We start from the raw sequence: 20451 nt of genomic DNA, 5'->3' as shown, positions 1-20451 counted from the left end.
TCCCTTTTATCCCCTCAGACATTGCCTCCCTAGCAGCAAATCGTTGCCGTCAAGCTTAGGCATACAGCCCTCTCCGCAGAAGGCAGCGCGCTGCCGTGACGTCATGTCAGTGCTGGGGCGGAAATGAGCAGAGTCGCAGGGGTGCCTTCTCTCCACATTCCTGGTGGACAGCGCTCACGTGGAAGTTACGGTCGCCGCTGGCATGGGGGACAAGGGGGGGATACCAGTGTATCCCCACCACGATTTTGTTGCAAGTGCAAACACGTCTTCACTATAGGGAATGGAGAAACACTGTTTGTCCATGAGGAAGTGCAATGGCGCCCCCTACCAGTATGCGCACACCATTGCTTGCAATTTCAATTAGGGAACGCGGGGAAAATGTTGGAAGCCGATACCATGCTCTGTTTAATTTTGTTCATGCCTGTACATGCAAAAAGAAGATCTATGGACATGCAGATTACAACATGACATGCATGCATGTGGATTAGATGCCCGTTTTATTGTAGAGCAACCTGTAAGTGCAAAGTTTTATTCTCCCTCACTTTTATGTGTCTAGGAACTGTCACTACTTGTGTGGCACGCTTTGTGTTATATTCCCTTTGCAAAATTCGGTGATTCAGTTTGATACATACTACTGCTTAGCTGGGGCAGAAACCTACGGGGCAGAAACGTGGAGGCTAATGAAAAGGGTTCAGCTTAAGTTAGGAACAACGCAGCGAGCCATGGAAAGAAAAATGATAGGTTTAACCGGAAGCGGGCAGAGTGGGTGAGGGAACAAACGCGGGTTAATGGCATCCTAGTCGAAATCAAGAGGAAGAAATGGGCTTGGGCAGGGCATGTACTCGAAGGCAAGACAACCGCTGGTCCTTAAGGGTAACGGAGTGGATTCCAAGAGAAAGTAAGCATAGCAGGGGGCGGCAGAAAGTTAGGTGGGCGGATGAGATTATGAAGTTCACAGGCATAGGGTGGATGCAGCTGGCAAAGGACATGGTTAATTGAAGAGACATAGGAGAGGCCTTTGCCCTGCAGTGGTTGTAGTCAGGCTGATAGTAATGATGATGAATTCTTAGCTTACATTATACCAGATACTCATGTTAATTCTCTGATCTGAACTGCATATTTCGTACTGTCATGCCTTGTTAATATGGACACTTTGGTCCCTGGGTGAAACTGCCTACAGAAGGAGCCATCCATTACAACCAGTTGTGAAGAAAAGCAAGAAGTGTTAAGAAACGCGCGCACACACACGCACGCACGCGCGCACACACACGCGCACGCACACACACACACACTCTTTCTGCTTCTGTGCACAGCAATGTGCAGTAAAATGTTAAAATGTAAATTAGAAGAACCTTTGGCAGCTCCATGTACATTACCCTGGGCACTATATTGTAACCTGATGTGCCCAGTGGTTGATAATATTCACGATGGCGCCTCAAGGAATGATGACCTGTCTCGAACTAAGATTGTCCACATCCCATTAAGCACTAGTCCACATCTGTACCCAGTAATAACAGGGTGAAGTTTGGGTCACTGACCAAGTCAAAAACAAACGAAAATGACGTTTCGGGTCCCGTACGGGACCCTTGTTCACAATAAGACTGTCAAAGAAGAAGGCGGGATTATATAGTCTTCAAGATTGTTCCTAATCTTTTTGCTTAGATATGATCCCGCCTTCTTCTTTGACAGTCTTATTGTGAACAAGGGTCCCGTACGGGACCCGAAACGTCATTTTCGTTTGTTTTTGACTTGGTCAGGGACCCAAACTTCACCCTGTTATTATGCTTCATCCTGACCAGACGGTATTCCGTCGAACGTTAGACTATCTGTACCCAGTCTGCTGTCGAGTGGTGAATGCTGCTTTCAACATAGCAGGAGCTGCAGAGAGAGCTTCTTTCACAACCATTCCTACAATGCAGCAAATGGAAAGGTGCATCGACCAGGCACCAGTGTAAAGAATGAACCCCACAAACAAGCGAACAAACTAATAAAAATGCATCGCAATGGTACTTTTGCATTGAGTTTCGTAGATGTCCTGCACTGACAAAATAAAATGAAACATCTAGTTGGGGCAGTCAAGGTTTTGTTCTTACTTCTTTCGATATTAGCATCACGAAAATATTTGGGCCCGAATGGGTTCTGTGCATTTTCACCCTCTTTATTGTCTAAAAAGCAAGTTTCCATATTAACGAGGCTTAAATATGTTGTTAAGGTTTCATTCCCACAAAATTGTCCATATTTCGAGTAGCCCAATACTGACTAGGCACGAATGCTGTATTTTTGTTTGGAACCTTTTGAATAGCCCTTTTGTGTTCAAATTTAGCTTAAAATGGCTATTTTGTGATCAACAACAGTGTGGCGATTTGTTGTCAACAGATTGAAGTTCATAGAGGTTGGCGGAAATGGTCTTGAACCATATCCCAAAAGCTACGAGCTACTGCATGTGCTGGGTAACGAAAGCTGTGCGAATGTTGCTCGTGTTTTGCTGAAAGTGGGCGCTGATCAGGATACTCATCATGTTGGAAAATTGTAAATGTGACATTGTCGTTGCTGATTTGCTAAGTAGCATACCCTCAGGTTTGCTGAGGAAAGCAGCCATGGTGAGCATGCTAAACGAAAAAGGTGGCTTTGTCAGCACTTCCCCAGAGGTGGAAGGAAGAAGGGAGGGGGGGCACAGATATTATGGCAGCTTTTGTATGAGGTTGCACAGCTTTCCTCTTGCATGTGTGCCATCTTTTGGGTGGGAATTCATCATTTCCTTAACTTCGAAATATTTCAAGAAAATGTGAAATTTCCGAATCCCAATTTCAGATCACTAACTTTGAAGCCTCATCAAACAGTGCCTTACTTTACTCAGTACTGTAAAGCTTCAGCTGTGCATGGAACATTTCCGAAGTGGTAGTTGTTAGGGTTAAAAATAATGTCAACTACTTTTCTTTATTTATTTATTTATTTGTTCCTCAAAGGTCCTCAAGAGACATTACATGAGGGGTGGGCTGAAAAAGGCAGTAAAGGCAGTTAGTATGTACAGATGATATTTGATGGCGGTTTTGAATTTGCTGAAGTCGATGGTGGTTGCCACTTCAGATGGAAGGTCCTTCCAGTCTCGGGCTGCTTTCAGGAAAAAAGACTGGTAATATGTTTCGGTGCGGGCTTTCACGGTGTAGACGGCGTTAGGGTGACAATTACGGGAAATACAATGAGCGCATGTGATAGGAATAACTTCGGGATTAAAGGTGTGGTAACATTTATGATATAAGGAAAGACGGGCAATCTTGCGAATACAGGCCAAGGTGGGGAGATTAAGCTGAAACTTCTGTGCGGAAACGCTAGTGTGATATGAAAAATTAAAACAAATGAATCTTGCAGCGCGATTCTGGGTGGATTCGAGCGTGTCAGTGAGGTTAGAAAAGTTAGGATCATAGGCAGCGCATGCAAACTCCAATTTCGACCATAAAAATGTTAAGTAAGCAAGCAATTTTATGGAACGCGGTGCTAAGGCATGGTATGACGCAGGTGCCCTAAAACTTGATTAGCTGAATTAGTTACATGGTGAACGTGTTGCGACCAGGTTAGATTTTTACTTAAATGGATGCCGAGATATTTATAGGAATCTACTGATTTAATGGGAAGGTTGTTAATTGTATAAATTGCATCCTGGTGGTTGCACCGGCAGTGGGATGAAAGAAGGTGCCTTTTGTTGGTAGTGAATTTTTTCTTCAGCACAGCTGTTTTGTAAGTTGTGTCATTCTGCCTTGTGGACTGTGCGCATGAGCTGGGAGGTGTTTATTTATTATTCTTTATTAGTACAATATCCACAGCACAACTGGGGCATTACATCAGGGGGGGGGGAGGGGCGGGGGCACTAAACATTATAAAACAAATCTACAGTTTTGTGGAAAACTACATGTTCAGGTAATACGTTCCAATTGTTTATCGTATGCGGAAAAAATGATTGTTTATTTTTTCTCTCTCTCTCTTTCTAGGTCAATGTGAAAGTGCTGACAGATGTGGAGGTGGTTGGCCTTGAAATCGGCACTGCTGACAGAGACCAGACAGCGGCTCCAAAGATGATTCCGTGAGTGCCCAGTTGTCGTGGGTTGCATGCATACTTCCTGTTAGTGTGTGTGACAAGTGGGCGCACGTGTATATGCACAAAGTGAGGCTTGTGCGCTGCACTAACCTCGCATCGAAGTTTCTCTCAAGCTTGGTTCACAAAGTCAGTAGACTAGTTGTGTAGCCACTTTTATCACGCCATGCTCTACCAAAGCATTGGGCCTAGATGTGTAGTGTAATGTGCAATTTTATCACAAAAATGACAGCCCGAAATTGGTGGGGTTGGGTAGGTGGCTTGTATGTGTAGCCGACCTATCTACAAGGCGTAAGGCAGGTTCAGCTCAGCCACAAGTGATGTGCGCCCAGCGGTGGTAGCACCCAGTCTGGCCGGGATGCTTGGACCTCCATGTGTAGAACAAAAAATGCATTAACTTGTGCATAAATTGGTGCCACCAGTGAGAATGTGAATGTGCCAACAGGCCTATTTATCCTGTCCACTCGGGCTAACGGTCGCATTCCCATACGAGCAGTAGGTAGCACAAAAGAAACATATATTTACTAGCTAGAGCTCAGATAATTTATTTTTTAGGAGCGGGACAGTTGCACCATTTCGATACAAACGATATTTTCTGCGCTATGCTGCGCCAAAAGCATTAAATTGGCGAAAAGTTGTGTCAAAGCTGCACCAGAGGCGAGGCGAGCTTAATTGCTTTCCCAGTACTTTATGGCTGGCTTTCTGGTTCTTGCAAGGGTTGGTCAGAATATCTGAAATTTTGAGCAGTCAATTGTTAATAGCACTTGCTGTTCAATTCGATGATTCGCAACACACTTTAATAAAATTATTTCAAGTAGTCATCCATCTGAATATTTATAAATCTCAAAATTTCTTGCTGATTTGAACTCGCGGCCTGCCGTTGTGGTGTTTCCAAATGGCACTGCCAGTTGCAGTGTCTTGCACTTTTCACATGGGTAAACTCCTCATTACTCACAGAATTGACTTTTGACTTCCAGCACGCTATTAAGTGCGTATACAGTAATGCTAAGCCTTTCGTAAGAAACAGTGCGTTTGCAATGATCGGCTCGAACGCCCACTGTGCACTTGTGGGTTGGATCACAAGGTGCGGCACCACACACAACGCATCACCGCATCAGGCTGCAATGCAGTCTGCAAGTGGCAATGAACACGTCGGTGAAGAAGGCAGACAAGTAGCTGCTATTACTTCCAATCCATGTGGCGCACATGAAAACAGGTCTTGGGAGGATAGTGGAACAGCATGTGGGTTGTGGGTGCCCCTGTGTTGGGCCCACGGAAACTGATTCCGGCCTACAAATACAAGAGAAAAAAAAGCAGATGACTGGAACAAAAGCTTCGAAGCCAGCCTGCACAGCTGCATCTCGTGTAACGCAAACCCTGTGGTGCATCTCTCAGCTTAATTTCATTTTTGCAGCTTCGGTTTGCGACAGCAGTTTGGCCCCTCCCAAGATTTGCCGTGTAGCAGAACTGACATGCAAGGGCTAAGCAGTTTACGCCCCATTAGGATCAGTGCATTAGAGACGGCATGAAAGCTGTTCCCACCTGTGTTGTAGCTTAAGCGACCGCGCTGTTTTTCTAGGCATCATGTCACGTTTTAGTGCCAGCAGTGCCTTGTCGCTTCAATACAGAGCGGTTGCGAGAGGCTTGCTTTGGGGTGCACAAGCACAAAAGTTGGCTTGTGGCATGGTACGCAGTGTAAATTGCAGACCGTGCCAATCACTGGCTGATGGCAGGATTTTCATATATCTGAAATTGGTCATGAAAACCATGCTAGATGAGCGGGGACAAATGCAGCGCCTATTGAAGTTTATTTTGTAGAGTAGAAAGCTCGACCTCACTGATATTTTGAGGCATGCGAGTTCAGGCTAATCAAAGTTTACGTACTATATGTACACGATTGTAAGTCTACCTATTTTTCAAAATTTGAAAGTCCGAAGTGGGGGGTCGACTTAAAAAATCGAGACCAAAGCATCGCACCATAAGTAAAGGCGAAACGAACGAGATATCGGGCATGCTGCAGCGTGGTTACATTTGCTGCGCGGCTCCGTCGCATCGCTCTTGGTGCTGTCCTTGAGCAGCTGCTATGTCAACGTGCAAAACCGGCATCCCCACCCCGCGCGCGGCGGCCGATGGTGGCTGTTGATAAGCAGCAAACCGCCACCTGCCCACTCCCCACATGTGGCCACAGATTGCGTCTGCTGATAAGCGGCGGTGGCCCGATAACGCGAGTTTTTTTGTTTGTTTGTTTACTTTCAACCGCGCACTCGGCGCTCAAGGGAGCGTCGATAGTTGATGGAAGGGCCGCTGTTCCAATCGCGGCGGCACCGCCACTCGGAACCGCAGCGGCGTTGGGGAGTGTCGTTAGCCGACGGAAGAGCCGGCGCCGCTCACGCGTAGGTGGATTTCGAGGTGGATTTCAAAGGGCTCCAACAAGTGGATGTATCTGTGAGGTCATATGGCTGACAGCACACCGTGTGCATGTCACACAGATGTCATTTGTATCAGTTCTGGTAATGCTCGGTAATTGCTGCTTTTATAGTGGCTCTCTATAGCAGCGGGACAGCTCTCTTGTCCCTTTTGCTGTTCAGTATCATTGTAGGGGCTCTTTAGGGGATGTGACAACTGCACATGGCCGTGCCAACGTCCGAGACTGGTTCACTAAAGCAAGCAGCATTCACTGGTTGTGTTGCATGAGAATAAGCATGCTGCATTTTCGGGAGTTCACTTCGTTTTCTTTGCATTGCACTAGGTAGCATGGAACAAGGTTTTGCAAGTTTGTAATGACCTTCACGCATATAAATGACCTTTAAATATTTTTATGAATGTGTAGAGGTCATTTTTCATGCAAATTTCTGACGACAACAGTCGTTTGCGCAATGATTCTAACGCACTTCCTGGTGCAGATTGTGTGACATCTTGGCTCACGTATGCACGCAGGGTGGCATTCCGCGGCAAGCTGGCCCAGACGGTGGAGGCAGACCACCACCAGAAGCTGGTGATGAAGTTCTCGCTCAAGGACGTCTCCAAGGGGGATGTCATGTCGGCCCACCAGGCCTTTGTGCACCTCTACCACGTGGAGACAAAGCGCGAGATCGTGTTCCTGGCCGAGCCAGACAACAGCGTTGTCTACCGCTTTGACCTGGTCAGTTGCCTTGCCTTGGTTTCTTTGTGTTTTTTTTTTGTGTGTGTTTTTTTTGCATGTGCTGAGTTGGTGGTCTTTGGCACCAGGAATTTGAAATTTGCCCAACCGTCTGCGCTCGCTGTTCCTCTTTCAGGACCTGTTCCAGAAGGCAAAGGACATGGGCTACCTCTCTGGAAAGTACGACTTGTCGCTCATCATTGGTGATGCTGTGATAGCCAACCCCTTCAAGTGGCACCTGGTGAGTTGTCACCACAGAGCGAGATGACATATGAGAGAGGGCCGCCGCGGTGGCTGAGTGGTTATGGCGCTCGGCTGCTCGCCCGAAAGACGCGGGTTCGATCCTGGCCGCGGCGGTTGAGTTTCGATGGAGGCGAAATTCTGGAGGCCCGTGTACTGTGCGATGTCAGTGCACGTTAAAGAACCCCAGGTGGTCGAAATTTCCGGAGCCCTTCACTACGGCGTCCCTCATAGCCAGAGTCGCTTTGGGACGTTAAGCCCTCATAAACCAAACCAAACCAAACATGTGAGAGGGAGGGAAATCCCCACTGGTGAGAGCATCTGAGAGCATCTAGATAATTTCACATTTGGGAGGGTGCTGCTACTGTCAGCTGGGTAGCAGGGAGTGCAGGCTTCCCATACTGGTTTTTGTTATGAGGGCAGCAGTAGTTAGTCAAGCCACCACACGTGCTCCAAAGTCTTACACCAGATGTGAAAAATGCATCAGTACTGACTACTGGGTGGCCGAAAATTGGCTCTCTTTTTTTTTCCCCTGCGGCACCCATGGTAACCTATCGAGCAACTGGTAATTCTGGCAATAAACTGTTCTTTTTTTTTCTTTTTTTGGTAATAAGCACCTTTTCCAGCAATGGCTGGTGTGGATGTCCAGTCGTGCTTCAGGTTTTGTGCATCTTGGCCCTTTTGCCTTTTTTTTTAGTAATGACAGCCATGTGAGGGACACGTGCTGTAGTTGTCCATCGGTGCAGTATGCCACGAGCTAACACTGCCACATTCCCCCTATGGCCATTGAGAATACATTCCGCGTACCATCTGTGGCCATGCAGTGCAGGTGGGTTTGGAGGCTCTCATGAGGTTGGGGGCGTGGCACAGCTGTGACTGTTTTTCCTTCACCTCCACCCAGTAGACACTCAGTGAAGTGCAACGCTACGGTCCCTCTTCTTCTTTTCAGGCTTCCCTGCAGCTGACTCTTCCACCGAACCCATCACCTCCAAAGCCCACCGTTGACGTGCATGCTCCAAAGCCAGAAATCAAGGTGGGTGCCTTCTGCGACAACTTCCCACTTCACAGCTGCTACAGCCGAGACTGTACAGTGCAGCTTGACACGTATCTTTATGACAGCCGCATGTACGTCTTAACTGGCTCATTTGTTGGCAGATGTTCTTTCTGCTCAGAACATAGCTTCATAGTTCCCTTGCATGTTGTGATACCTATTGAGGCGTTTTTCTTAACTTTGGCCTTTATAATTTAGCTCAGCGTTGCTTGTGTCTTTCGCAAAGGGACGGATAGCGAAGCTCGTGTTATATACACAGTCTGTAGATGGAGTAGCTGCGCCTTTTCGTGATGCGAACGGAAAAGGCAGTTGCATTCTGGTTCAGTTCTGAGCAATGAGCTATGATGGTCGTGAAATGCACAGTTCTGCCCTGTTACTCGTTGCATTAGTGCCACAGTGCTTGCTGGGAAGGGAGTGTGTGTGTGTTGTGCCTGGACGGGTTGGTCAACTTCTGCCGTGTGCCCGCCTGCAGCATCTGTTCAGGGAGCAGGAGAAGCGTCCGCCAGTGTTCCTCTCCAACGCATTCTGCGGCCTGGTCCTGGCTCCCCTGCTGCTGCTGATTGTGCTGGTACGGATGCGTCTTCTCCCCTTTCTCTTTTTACATGCCGCTATGTGTCCCCGATCAGCTTTGAAATAGTCTTCAGCAGGCCAAGGTTTGTGGGGTCAAATGAGGCGCATGTTGCATACACAACACTGTCATAGTTCTTGTCGAAATCTGCAAATTGTTGATGGCACCTTATGCATTTTGACTTCTATGTATGAACCACATTGTCTTTTCTCTTGTTCAATTCATACATTCCGAGGCCTGAATTGGGAACAGTTGGGGATAAGAGTTAATGGAAAATACCTAAATAATCTGCGATTCACTGATGACATTCCCTTGCTGAGTCACTCATGAGATGAATTGCACAGCATGATCAATGATTTAGACAGGCAGAGCAAAACGGTTGGTCGAAAAATTAACATGCAGAAAACCAAAGCAATGTTCAACAGCCTAGCAAGGGAACAGCAGTTCACAATTGGAAGCGAGGTGCTGGAAGTGGTAAAGGAATACGTCTACTTAGGGCAGGTAGTGACAGCTGATACGGATCCTGAGAGGGAAATAACTAGAAGGATAAGAATGGGGTGGAGCGCATATGGCAGGTTCTCTCAGATCATGAATAGTAGTTTACCAATATCGATCAAGAAAAAAGTGCACAACAGCTGTATCCTACCGGTACTCACCTACGGGGCAGAAACGTGAAGGCTAACAAAAAGGGTTCAGCTTAAGTTAAGGACAGCGCAGCGAGCCATGGAAAGAAAAATGATAGGTGTAACGTTAAGAGACTGGAAGCGAGCAGAGTGGGTGAGGGAACAAATGCGGGTTAATGGCATCCTAGTCGAAATCAAGAGGAAGAAATGGGCTTAGGCAGGGCATGTAATGCGAAGGCAAGGTAACCGCTGGTCCTTAAGGGTAACGGAGTGGATTCCAAGAGAAGGCAAGCGTAGCAGGGGGCGGCAGAAGGTTAGGTGGGCGGATGAGATTAAGAAGTTTGCAGGCAAAGGGTGGATGCAGCTGGCAAAGGATAGGGTTAATTGGAGAGACATGGGAGAGGCCTTTGCCCTGCAGTGGGTGTAGTCAGGCTGATGATGATGATGACGACATTTTGGGTTGAAAGGGATGCTGAAGCAGGTTTTGTTGATGGCTACATGTTGGTGAGAATGAGCTGTATGAGACACTGTTGGAGTACTCACCTGCTCTTCACTGCCCTCATTCGGTAAAAAATATTCAGGAATGGAAAACACTTCCAATGACACCCTTGGTGCTCGGTATAAGCCATTAAAAATTCGCCCATCGGAGTGCTCGTGGTGACAGCACTGAGTTGAATCATTGAACATCAAAAGTGTGAACACCTTCATCAAAGGCATGAGTTCTGTTAAAAAAAGAAGAGTGTCTAATTGGGCTTGAGCATAGTGAATGAGATTTTGATACTTCAAGCTGCATGGCATGGCTGAAAAAGGACTATGTATTGATTTTTTTGTCAGTGTATTTTGAAATGGCATCCTCATGAGAAGGCAGTCATCATTACAATGGTTAGGTTTTTGCCTCCATGCTGCATCAAAGGACAGATTAGCATGAACTGACTCGTATGACATAATTCTTCTCACCTTTGCACATGTTTCGAAGCAAACATATATTTTTTTCTGGTGGTGTGAGATTCCTGGTAGTGGAAAGTGTAATAATTTGATAAGTTAAATAAGTGCTACTAGCTTAGCATCCTAGCTTTTAACATATTTCAACATCAAACTCTTGGAGGCAACGTTCTGCATGCTTTGAGGAGTAAATTTGCAATTGTAAGTAAACTTCACAGGGGAGGTCAAAATAGTAGTGGTGTGTGAATATTGAAATTCTCAGATATGAATTTGATAAAAATAGCAGGAAGAAAAATTACTTTGAATGTTCAGTCGAATGTAAAATATCTATGCAGTGCGAAGAAAATCTTTAAATAATCGCAAACAATTTTTGTTCTTTGTTTCAGGATTGCACAGAGTCTTTCAAATGAGTTTAAATAAGCCTAGACTTGACTGGGCACCGCGTAAAAAATAAAATTACATTCACAGAAATGTGTTGTGCTCAACTAGGCGGCATAAAGTAGGAAACCTATACTATTGTGGTCATACGAATGACAGATAGCGACACTTAGAAAGTGAAATCAATGAGTTGACACTTGACTACATGACAAAAATAAAATTGCAACATTGTTTGAGGCACTATTCTGCTGTAAAACCTCTTTAATTTTGATTTCAAAGTACCAGAAGGAATGTTCAAATTACTTGAAGGTTGAATTAACTACTGTCCCGGCAAAAAAAAAAAATCTGAAAAAGCCATTTGCATCGCAACAAATTTATTAGCTGAAAAACTGGGGAATGGTCGTGTTTGTGAGATAAAAACTATACGGCAGTGTTGAACTTTCACGATTCCGTTAGCTGCTCTACTGCGAGCTGTGCGCATACTGTCGGGAATGTTTAAGCAGAACTGCTCCAAAACAGTAGTGGCCGTAGCGGCCTCTTTTGACGGTGTCACAAACTGCGAACAGCACCTGACAGGCGCACTGTTTCAGTGCACTTGAACTTTAGAACCACATGGATGGTAGTGACGCAAATGAGTAAAATGCACATTGATGCCAGAGTGGTGACAGTTTTTCAGACGAAAAGAAAAAAATCTAGCAATGTGTGGCCAATGGCCACCTTTGCCATGGGACGAACAAAGTGAAACCGCACAGCCGGACCATTTTTCAGCCCATTGATGGGGACACACTGATCATTGCTATACTGGCTGTTGCCCGCACATAATGCATATGTAGGCAACAGTGCACCATGTGATAGGAAAGATATTTGGGCACGCTTGCCCTGTTGGTCGCACCTCGACTCGGCCGCAACAACCGCAAACGATCGTGCACCACATTGATTAACAAAAATGAACATGACTTCAGGTGTTTTCCTGACAGTTTCAACTTGATCTTTTGATATATTTGCCCAGATATTGTCCAGATATTGCGCTTTCATCACGATCGGATTTATGAAACGCCAGCTGTATTCAGTCGCTACTAAATGTTCGAAAAGTTTAGAATACCAGTGTCCCAAATTGAATATGAATTAAATAACAAATGTGTCCAATTTGTATTCATAGTTCCAATTTTTTGCACACCCTTTCAAAATATTGAACGTCTGTCCATATACATGACTGATGATTGACTGTCCATCTACGACTGATGATCTACACTTGGGTGGATGCCAATGAGTAATTACTCCCTTAATGCAAATCTGCTCTGCCCTGGATAATTCCCCTAAAAACAATCGCCAGTTGTGGGCTGTAGGCTGAAAGACAAGTGTGCTAGACACTTTATCTACGGAGATCGGACATGTGGATGCCTTTTGCTGTGCCACGAATGAAATGCTCGGAACCTAACTTTGACATTGTAGGTGATCCTTCCTGTTGCTGCATGCAGTACTGCTGTGCAGTACAGTGCCCTCTAGCCTCAACTAGATAACTACAGATTCTCAGGGAATACTGATCGCTAAGGTATGCATAATTTGCGGAAGCCAGAAATAAGAAAGAGTGAGGGTATTTAAAAATCAATGTAAGAGAATGAGAGAGTACATCGATGGAAGAGAAACTGGGAGTAATGTGATGGTGTGGAAAGGGAAAATTATTATACTAATTTGTGTCTGCCACATTACACCTAGAGAGTTCAGATGAATATTTAGGCATTTCGTGCTGGCGTTTCTTTTTGACCATAGGAACACTCAAAGCACATGCCTTCCCCAAGACACGTCTGGCTGCAGCACTGTTCTCAGACATAAGATATGCCAGCAATTTTTTTGTTGTTGGGGACATAAGCTCCATCGAATTGGATGTTCTAGTGGACTGGAAATGCAGCGCAATCATTGCATACTTGTGTATAGATTCATGTGCATCCGTCTTCTCGTCTCTTCCCTTTTCGTTTCGTTGCAGTGGGCACGCATTGGTGTGAACCTGTCAAACTTCCCCTTCAGTCTCAGCACCATCGTGTTCCACCTGGGCATGTTAGGTGAGCACACCACAGGAGCAGCGCAGCTTTCTCATATCTCGAGGGACACCACCTGTTGTTTTGTGTAGTGTGTGTCAGGAAATTTTCAATTGCCAGGCATGTCTGTTGCTCTTGTTTTACTTAACGTTATTGTTATTAGTGGCTCTTTATTAGTAAAATAACAAAGGAAGGAAAAGATGTTGCTAGCTGCGGCATCTGCCATCCTAACCTGAAGCACCTGAGCTGCGGCTAGCATCAGAAAAGGACAGGTAGAGGGAAAGAAAGTGTGGAGCGATGCCAAGAAAGGATAGGGCTTAAAAGAGGCAGTAAATTTAATTTTCTTGAAAGGACACTACGGAAGGACTAATTGAAGTAGGCTTATACCAATAGCTTTACCGCATTATAACAACAAAGACTCTGCTTTTGCTGCAAACAAAGCTTTCTGTAAAATAGAAAAGGCCAAAAGATTAAAACAGGTGTCTCCATAACCGGCTGATTTCGCTAGTAAACTGCGGTGCGTCGACGCAGGTTCTTGGGCACGGACCTCGGAAGCTAGGCGGCACCGCCATTCACAAAATTTCACAGAACAGTGATCCCAGATTCCTTTGTTGGTAAAATTTTTAAATTTAATTTTGTTCAGCAATTAATGAATTTTTACTAAAAACAAAATTGGATGGAGTTGTCCTCAGTGTCCCTTTAACCTAGCAAAATCCCCATTTGTCAGCCCATTGCTGTGTTGGTTCCCTGCCCGCCCACCTGCTGTCTCCCTAAACATTGTGTGCATCCCTCATTCGTTGACAGTGCAGTGTTATCTTCTTTTTCCTCTTCTGTGCAGCCATCTTTGGCCTGTTTACCTGCTTCTGGCTGCGGCTGAGCATGTTCACCACCCTCAAGTACCTGGCTGGCCTGGGTACTGTCACCTTCATATCGGGCCACGGCATGCTCACACAGCTCTCTCAGAGGAAGTGAAGCAAGGTGAGGCACCCGCATTCACATTCTGCCGGCAGAGGGCACCACCTGCAGCAGCTGAGCTCAGTTTGTGGCTTAAAGGGGTACTAAAGTGCATTTTCATTGTAGCTGCATGTTGCAACGTGAACTTTGCATTGCATTGAGTAAATTTTTCTGTGGAGGATCTGCTGAGTATAGAATAGGGAGTGAACTAAAAGCAACCCGCTGCGGTGTAATTATGTGGCATTGTTTTGAATTGATCATTGTTATCCTTTATAAACAGTGCAGAGGTGGAGGCATTACGAACCAGTCTATAGTATTGGTAGACATTATTTATTTTGTGGAAAAGGATGCTGCTTCCACAAGAGCCGCAGGCAAACTGGTTTATTCCAGCTGCTACGTGTCGCTTCCTTCACTTCACCTCATAGCGCGTGGTGCGTTAGCATCACCACAGGGCCTCCCCCTCAGGAGTCTGAGTCGTCCCAGCAAACAGTCTTCCGGCAAGGTGAAAAAGGGTAGGGAGATGTCTTGTTGGGAAGAAGTGGAGAGGGCAGCTGATGAAGGAAGCGTGGTGGTGTCGACGTGGGCAGGCTTTAGGCGGTCGAGGGAGATGCTGGTGTCAAGACCGTTGACTCGCAGCATGTAAGTTTTGTCACCCCATGCGATGACGAGCTGGGGTCCAGTATAGGGTGCCTGAACCAGACGGCGGGCACAATCCACACTTAAGAAAACGTATGTGCTGTTTCTAAAATTGCAGTGGACAAAGGTCGGCTTGCAGTGGCAAGCGCGTGTCAGAGGGGCAGAGATACGGGACAGGAGAGTAGTTAAGACGTTGAACGTAAGGTATACCAGGAGAAGGACAAACGACGCTCTTGGCAGGGAGGCACACGAAATCAGCTGGTAGACGCAACGATGTGCCATAGACAAGATGAGAAAGGGCACATCTGAGGTCTTCCTTGATAGCCTTATGAAGGCCTAAAAGGACGACTGGCAAGGGAGTGGCCCAGTGCTCCGGAAGGTCGTAAGCCATGAGCGATGCCTTCAGCTGAAGGTGTAACCTCTCAACCAAACCGTTGGCTTGCAGATGGTAAGCTGTAGTTTTGAGGTGCGTGATTCCGAGAAGCTGGGTCAAACTGCCAAAAAGTGCGGACTCGAACTGGTGGCCTCTGTTGGTGATGATCTTTTGCTGGGACGCCAAAACGGGCGACCCACGTGGAAATGAGTGCGGAGGCAACTGTTTCCGCAGTGATGTCTGGTATAAGGGTGGCATCCAGCCAGAGCGTAAAATGGTCAATTACAGTGAGTATATAAAGGTACCATGCGGTGCTGGTAATGGTCCAAACAGGTCACTGTGAATAACTGCAAAACGGGAGTCCATAGACTGGAAACTTCCTAAAGGGGTCGTAATGTGACAATAAATCTTGCACTGCTGACAGGCAAGGCACGCCCGAGCCCAGTTGCTAACGTTGGCGTTGAGGCCAGGCCAGACGAAACGCTCCACAACGAAATGCTGAAAGGCATGAATACTGGAATGAGAAAGGCGGTAAGGGTGCAGCTTAAAGGCACAGGTATATAAGGGCATGTTCATCCAGTGACGACGTTCACATTGCAAATAATGTCGACACCAAAATCAGTATAATGTACAGGGCGTAAGGTGCAAGGATAATGAACGTGATGAGCAAACTGCTTGAAGTTCTTCGTCCTCCTGTTGATAACGGGCCAGGTGTTGCAGGGTAAAGGAAGTGGTTTGCAAGATAGATACACAGCTCAGTGTGCCGGTGGGAATGTTATGGGCACCCTTGATGTGCCGGATGCCGGTAGAAAATTCCGCCAGGAAAGCCAAATGTCGAATTTCCCTCACTAAGTAGGTGGTCTTGGATGAAGAGAAAGCGCTTGTTAGTAGTTTGTGATCCACACAACTTCAGCTGTCCAAGACTAGGTACGCCACGAGCAGGTCACGGCTGAAAGCACTGTACCGATGCTCCAAAGATGAGAGCTTCTTTGAGAAAAAAAAAAACAAGCGGACACTATTTGCCGTTAAGAAATTGTTGCAGGATGCCACCAACGGCGGAACCTGAAGCATCAACCATAATGTTCGTAGGTGTGTCGTGTGCTGGATGAACTAGAAGGGTGGCAGAGGTGAGACGCTCCTTGACAGCACTACAAGCAGCATTGGCAGCCTCTGTCAAGTTAAGAGCAAGTGCCTTTGAGTTGACCAACCGAAGTAAACCGAGTGGTTGTAGAAGGGCAACGCATCCAGGAATGAAACGCCTGTAGTAGTTAACGAAGCCAAGGAAACACTGGAGCTGACGTAGTGGTCCGGGTAGGGGAAGTCTGCGACTGCATTGTCCTTGTCTGGAAGTGGTTGGATACCGTTGGTGTCGAGATGTGCAAGGAATACCAAGAATGAGATGCCAAACACACATTTGTCAGTGTTGAGAATGGGTCCGTCCTTGTCTGGAAGTGGTTGGATACCGTTGGTGTCGAGATGTGCAAGGAATACCAAGAATGAGATGCCAAACACACATTTGTCAGTGTTGAGAATGGGTCCGTGGTCAACAAAATGTTTAAAGTCTAAGTGCAGATGACTGAGGTGCTTGGCAATACAGGAACTGATGACGAGGACATCATCAACATATACGAATACGTACGGGGAACCATGAAGAATGACATCAATGAAACGCTGGAAGGTTTGCGCTGCATTACTAAAGCCAGAAGGCACCCTGATGAATTCGAAAGGCGTGATGATGGCCATCTTCTGTACGTCGTCGGGAGCAACCGGAATGTGATGGTACGTTTTTTGAAGGACAAGTTTCGAAAATATGACGCAGCCACATAGGTTGCTGGTAAAGCCCTGGATGTTTGGCAAGGGGTAACGATCAGGATGAGTAGCCCAGTTGACTGCGCGATAGTCCCCGCAGGGCGCCATTCGCCTGACTTCTTAGGGACTATGTTGCGGAGGGATCGACCAAGAGCTGGAGGATAGCCGGGCGATGCCAATCTCTACCATGTGCACGATCGCCTGACAGTCAATGCGGAGCTTTTCAGGAACAAGGCGACGAGCTGTGTCATGCGTTGATTGACCACTGGTAATAATGCAGTGCATGACATCATGCTTAGCAGGTTTTGTCCAGTCAGGGGCGGCTGTCAAAGACGGAAACTCTCTGAGCAGGTTCCCGTAAGGCGAAAGGACAGTATGCTGGATCGTAAAGGCAAAGGGGTAGAAAAGGGAGGGCTGGCCAGTCAGAGAGGGTCCGGTAGTCAAATCGCAGAGTTTCTTGTGTGCCATGTCAACAAGGAGGGAGCAGTGACAGAGAAAGACTGCTCCAAGGATGGGGTGGCTGGCCTTGGCAGCCAAGAATATCCAATGAAATGACCAGCATATACCAAGGTTGACAAGGACTGATCGTTTCCTGTTAACTGGCATCCACGAGCTGTTCACAGCTTGGAGATGACACAGTGGCGGAACAGTACGGTCCACAGCATTGGCAGGGAGTATACTGACCTCGGCACCTGTGTCAACCAGAAACTTGAGTCTACTGATAGGGTCGGTAATGTAGAAGAGGCGACCTTGATTGTCCTGGAAACCGCTCATCACCATTAGTGATTCTTCAGTGCGTTTCCCTGCCATCCACAGGGTTATGTGCAACACTCCGCAGCAGCACCAAAACGCCAGAGATACCAGCAGTGCGGCACGCTGGGACACTCCTCAGTGTTCCGAAAGAAGAGCGGTAAGGAAGAACGGAAGCAGCTGTTACAGGAACGGCTTGGATAACTCCGCTGAAGACTGGAGCGGAAACTAGGAACGCCCTGCCTGGAAGACTGCAGGACGCCAGCAGCGAGGTCTTGGAGATGATGCATGTTGTTGTGCAGCTCTGCAAGTTCTTGAGGAAATGCCGCGGCGGATAGTTCAGAGTTGGGGACCGGGCACATGCCACAGAGAGTGGCCCCTGATAGAAGGTGGCTACGTCCATGATCTCGTCCGCTTGGTCGGCTAAAGCTGCAAGAGGCATGTCAGTGGCCATCGCCAGTAGTATCTGCACTGAAGGCGGAAGGCGTTGCAGGAAGAGCTCCCGAAGAAACTGGGTATCAAACGTGGCTGCATGGTCACCAAGCAAGCCCTGCATGTGCCGAAGAAGTTGCGATGGACGTCGGTCGCTGTGCTCTGATGCGGAAAAGAGCTGTGCAGCCGCTTGCGGTCGGATGGCAAAGTGTGTTATAAAATGGCTGCCTTCAATTGGTCATACAGATCCGCCGCTGGGGATTTGCCAGGATGTCGCGGACCTCGAGCGCAACCTCGGCAGGGAGCGAGGCCTTGAAGGTGCACTAAACAGGAATCTGAACTCATTTTTTTACCACAGGAACTCTATCTACACGTTCCGGGCATTCTCAGGAACTTTGAATTATTGTCCTGTGCGGCGAATTGCCCTAATTTAAACGGATTAACCGTCCCGGCTCCCGCCTTTTTTTGATGTCGGAGCCTGGGAAACGTCATGGAGCTCAGCGATGCACTCCATGTTCCAGGTCACCAGTGTAAAAAAAGATACAAGAGCCACAGGCAAATTTGTTTATTTTATCCACTGTGCATCACTTCCTTCACTTCATAGTGCGCAGCGCTAACGCGCCACCACAACTTGCTTTAAGGGTAATTAGTACTTAACCATCATTTGGCATATTTTATACCATGTGTCACATCATCTATAGGGTTCCAGAACTTTGTTTTGACCACTTCAGTTCTGGAGTACGAGGAAAACAGTTTCTGTTTAAGCAGTTCTTTTTTTCCTTTTGAAAGCATCCACTCCTTAGACATTTCAGTGTTGGCAGTTATTTCACTAAAATATCTTGCCACATCTACCAGTTACATACTAGTTTCGTTCGTGGAGGTTGCGCTGTGAGAAATTTCCATATATTTACACTGCATTCAATATCATTTCTACTATCAGAGCAGCTGACATAGTGCCATTTTTGCTGCTAGTGAACACGCGACAGGAGCAAGGAGCTCTGCTGGCTTGTAAATTAAATAATTACAGGCATATTAGGTCACTGCAAACAAAAAAAAAACAGTCCGGCCACTGATTCCCCGCATTTGATGTTCTGGTCCCTGTGTGTTTTGGCGCTGCGTGCCAAACCTTGAAAGTGTTGCAAGGGAGAATCGTCATCATCATTGGTCAAACTACCTTGACTGCTAGACAAACGCATCTCCCATTGATCTCCAGTTAGCTGTCCTGCCAGTTCAGTTCGGCCAAGTTAGTTCATACTTGAAACATAAGTGACGTGGACAAGGGGACACTCGAGACAGGACAGGCGCTGTCATGTCTCATCAGCCCACCTGACTCGCTGCTGCACGGTGCTGCATTTTTTTTCCCTTGACGCCCACTTAGCTGCCATAAGGGACCATTATTTATTTCTTTGTTTTCCATGTTACATATCCCGCCGAGGGTGCAGGATCCAGTGGAGTAGAGTACTGCGTTACAAAATCTTGTAGGTCATTTCCAACTGCAGAGGCGTAATTACTAAGGTTCAGTGCCACCATGTTGAGTCATCTTTTCTGTATTATTTTTTCTCTTTGCAGGTGTTCTTTAAGGGAGGTCATCAGAGACAAGGGATAAGGAAGACATCATTCCTTTTTTTTTTTTTTTCCCCTTTACATACCTTAAACTTTCAGTGTGCTGGGCTGTGAGCAGTTGGGGGGACTACAGAGAGGTGCATGTGACGTGTGCAAGGACATTTTCATTCCACAGGTCTATTTCATGAATGTATGGCCGTGCTGTTTTTTTTGTTATTTGTTTAGTACACAGGCTGACAGTGCTTTTTTAATGGGATGCAGTTGTTTTGTTATTTTCTTATATGTCAGCGTGTCAGCAGCTTGCTTATTAAACACGTGATCTTTTGTCTGCCAAGTTCAAGACCTGTAATAAAGACTTTTCAAATGGTGCGAGCTTTGTCCCTGGTGTGTGTGACTGTGTCTGTGCATGTGTGTGGTACTGGCTAAATAAAGAATGACTAGGAAGAGACACGGAGCATGGTGCTCAGTCGGACAGACCTTAATCTCAAATTTCTTAGTTTTAGTTTATTGAGCCTTGTCCCTGGTGTGTGTGACTATGCTGGTGCATTTGCGTGGCACTGGCTAAACGAATAACTAGAAAGAGGCATGGTGCTGAGTCTGACAGACCTTAACCTCAAATTTATTATGTTTAGTCTATTGTTTAATGGACTTTTCAAATGGTGAGAGCCTTGTCCCTGGTGTGTGTGACTGTGCTGGTGCATTTGCGTAGCACTGGCTAAATGGATAACTAGGAAGGGACACGAAGCATGGTGCTGAGTCGGACAGACCTTAACCTCAAAATTCTTACGTTTAGTCTGTATTGTTTAATGGACTTTTCAAATGGGAGAGCCTTGTCCCTGGTGTGTGTGACTATGCTGGTGCATTTGC

General features: G+C 46.6%; 1 protein-coding gene across 1 annotated transcript in view; it reads left to right on the top strand.

Annotated features, from left to right (window-relative positions):
* OstDelta (oligosaccharide transferase delta subunit) overlaps nt 1-19953 on the top strand; it is a 32359-nt gene extending 12406 nt beyond the window's left edge. Inside the window, exons 11-18 of the mRNA XM_077661720.1 lie at nt 3987-4078; nt 7028-7232; nt 7366-7470; nt 8419-8502; nt 8993-9088; nt 13016-13091; nt 13906-14045; nt 19591-19953. Of these exons, the coding sequence (XP_077517846.1) occupies nt 3987-4078; nt 7028-7232; nt 7366-7470; nt 8419-8502; nt 8993-9088; nt 13016-13091; nt 13906-14039 (792 nt within the window). The 3' untranslated portion in view covers nt 14040-14045; nt 19591-19953. The remainder of the gene's footprint in view (nt 1-3986; nt 4079-7027; nt 7233-7365; nt 7471-8418; nt 8503-8992; nt 9089-13015; nt 13092-13905; nt 14046-19590) is intronic.
* The last annotated feature ends 498 nt before the right edge of the window (nt 19954-20451 follow it).

The sequence above is a fragment of the Amblyomma americanum genome, chromosome 4 (assembly GCF_052857255.1).
Source record: "Amblyomma americanum isolate KBUSLIRL-KWMA chromosome 4, ASM5285725v1, whole genome shotgun sequence".
Lineage (NCBI taxonomy): Eukaryota > Metazoa > Arthropoda > Arachnida > Ixodida > Ixodidae > Amblyomma > Amblyomma americanum.
This window is presented reverse-complemented; position numbering and strand designations above follow the sequence as displayed.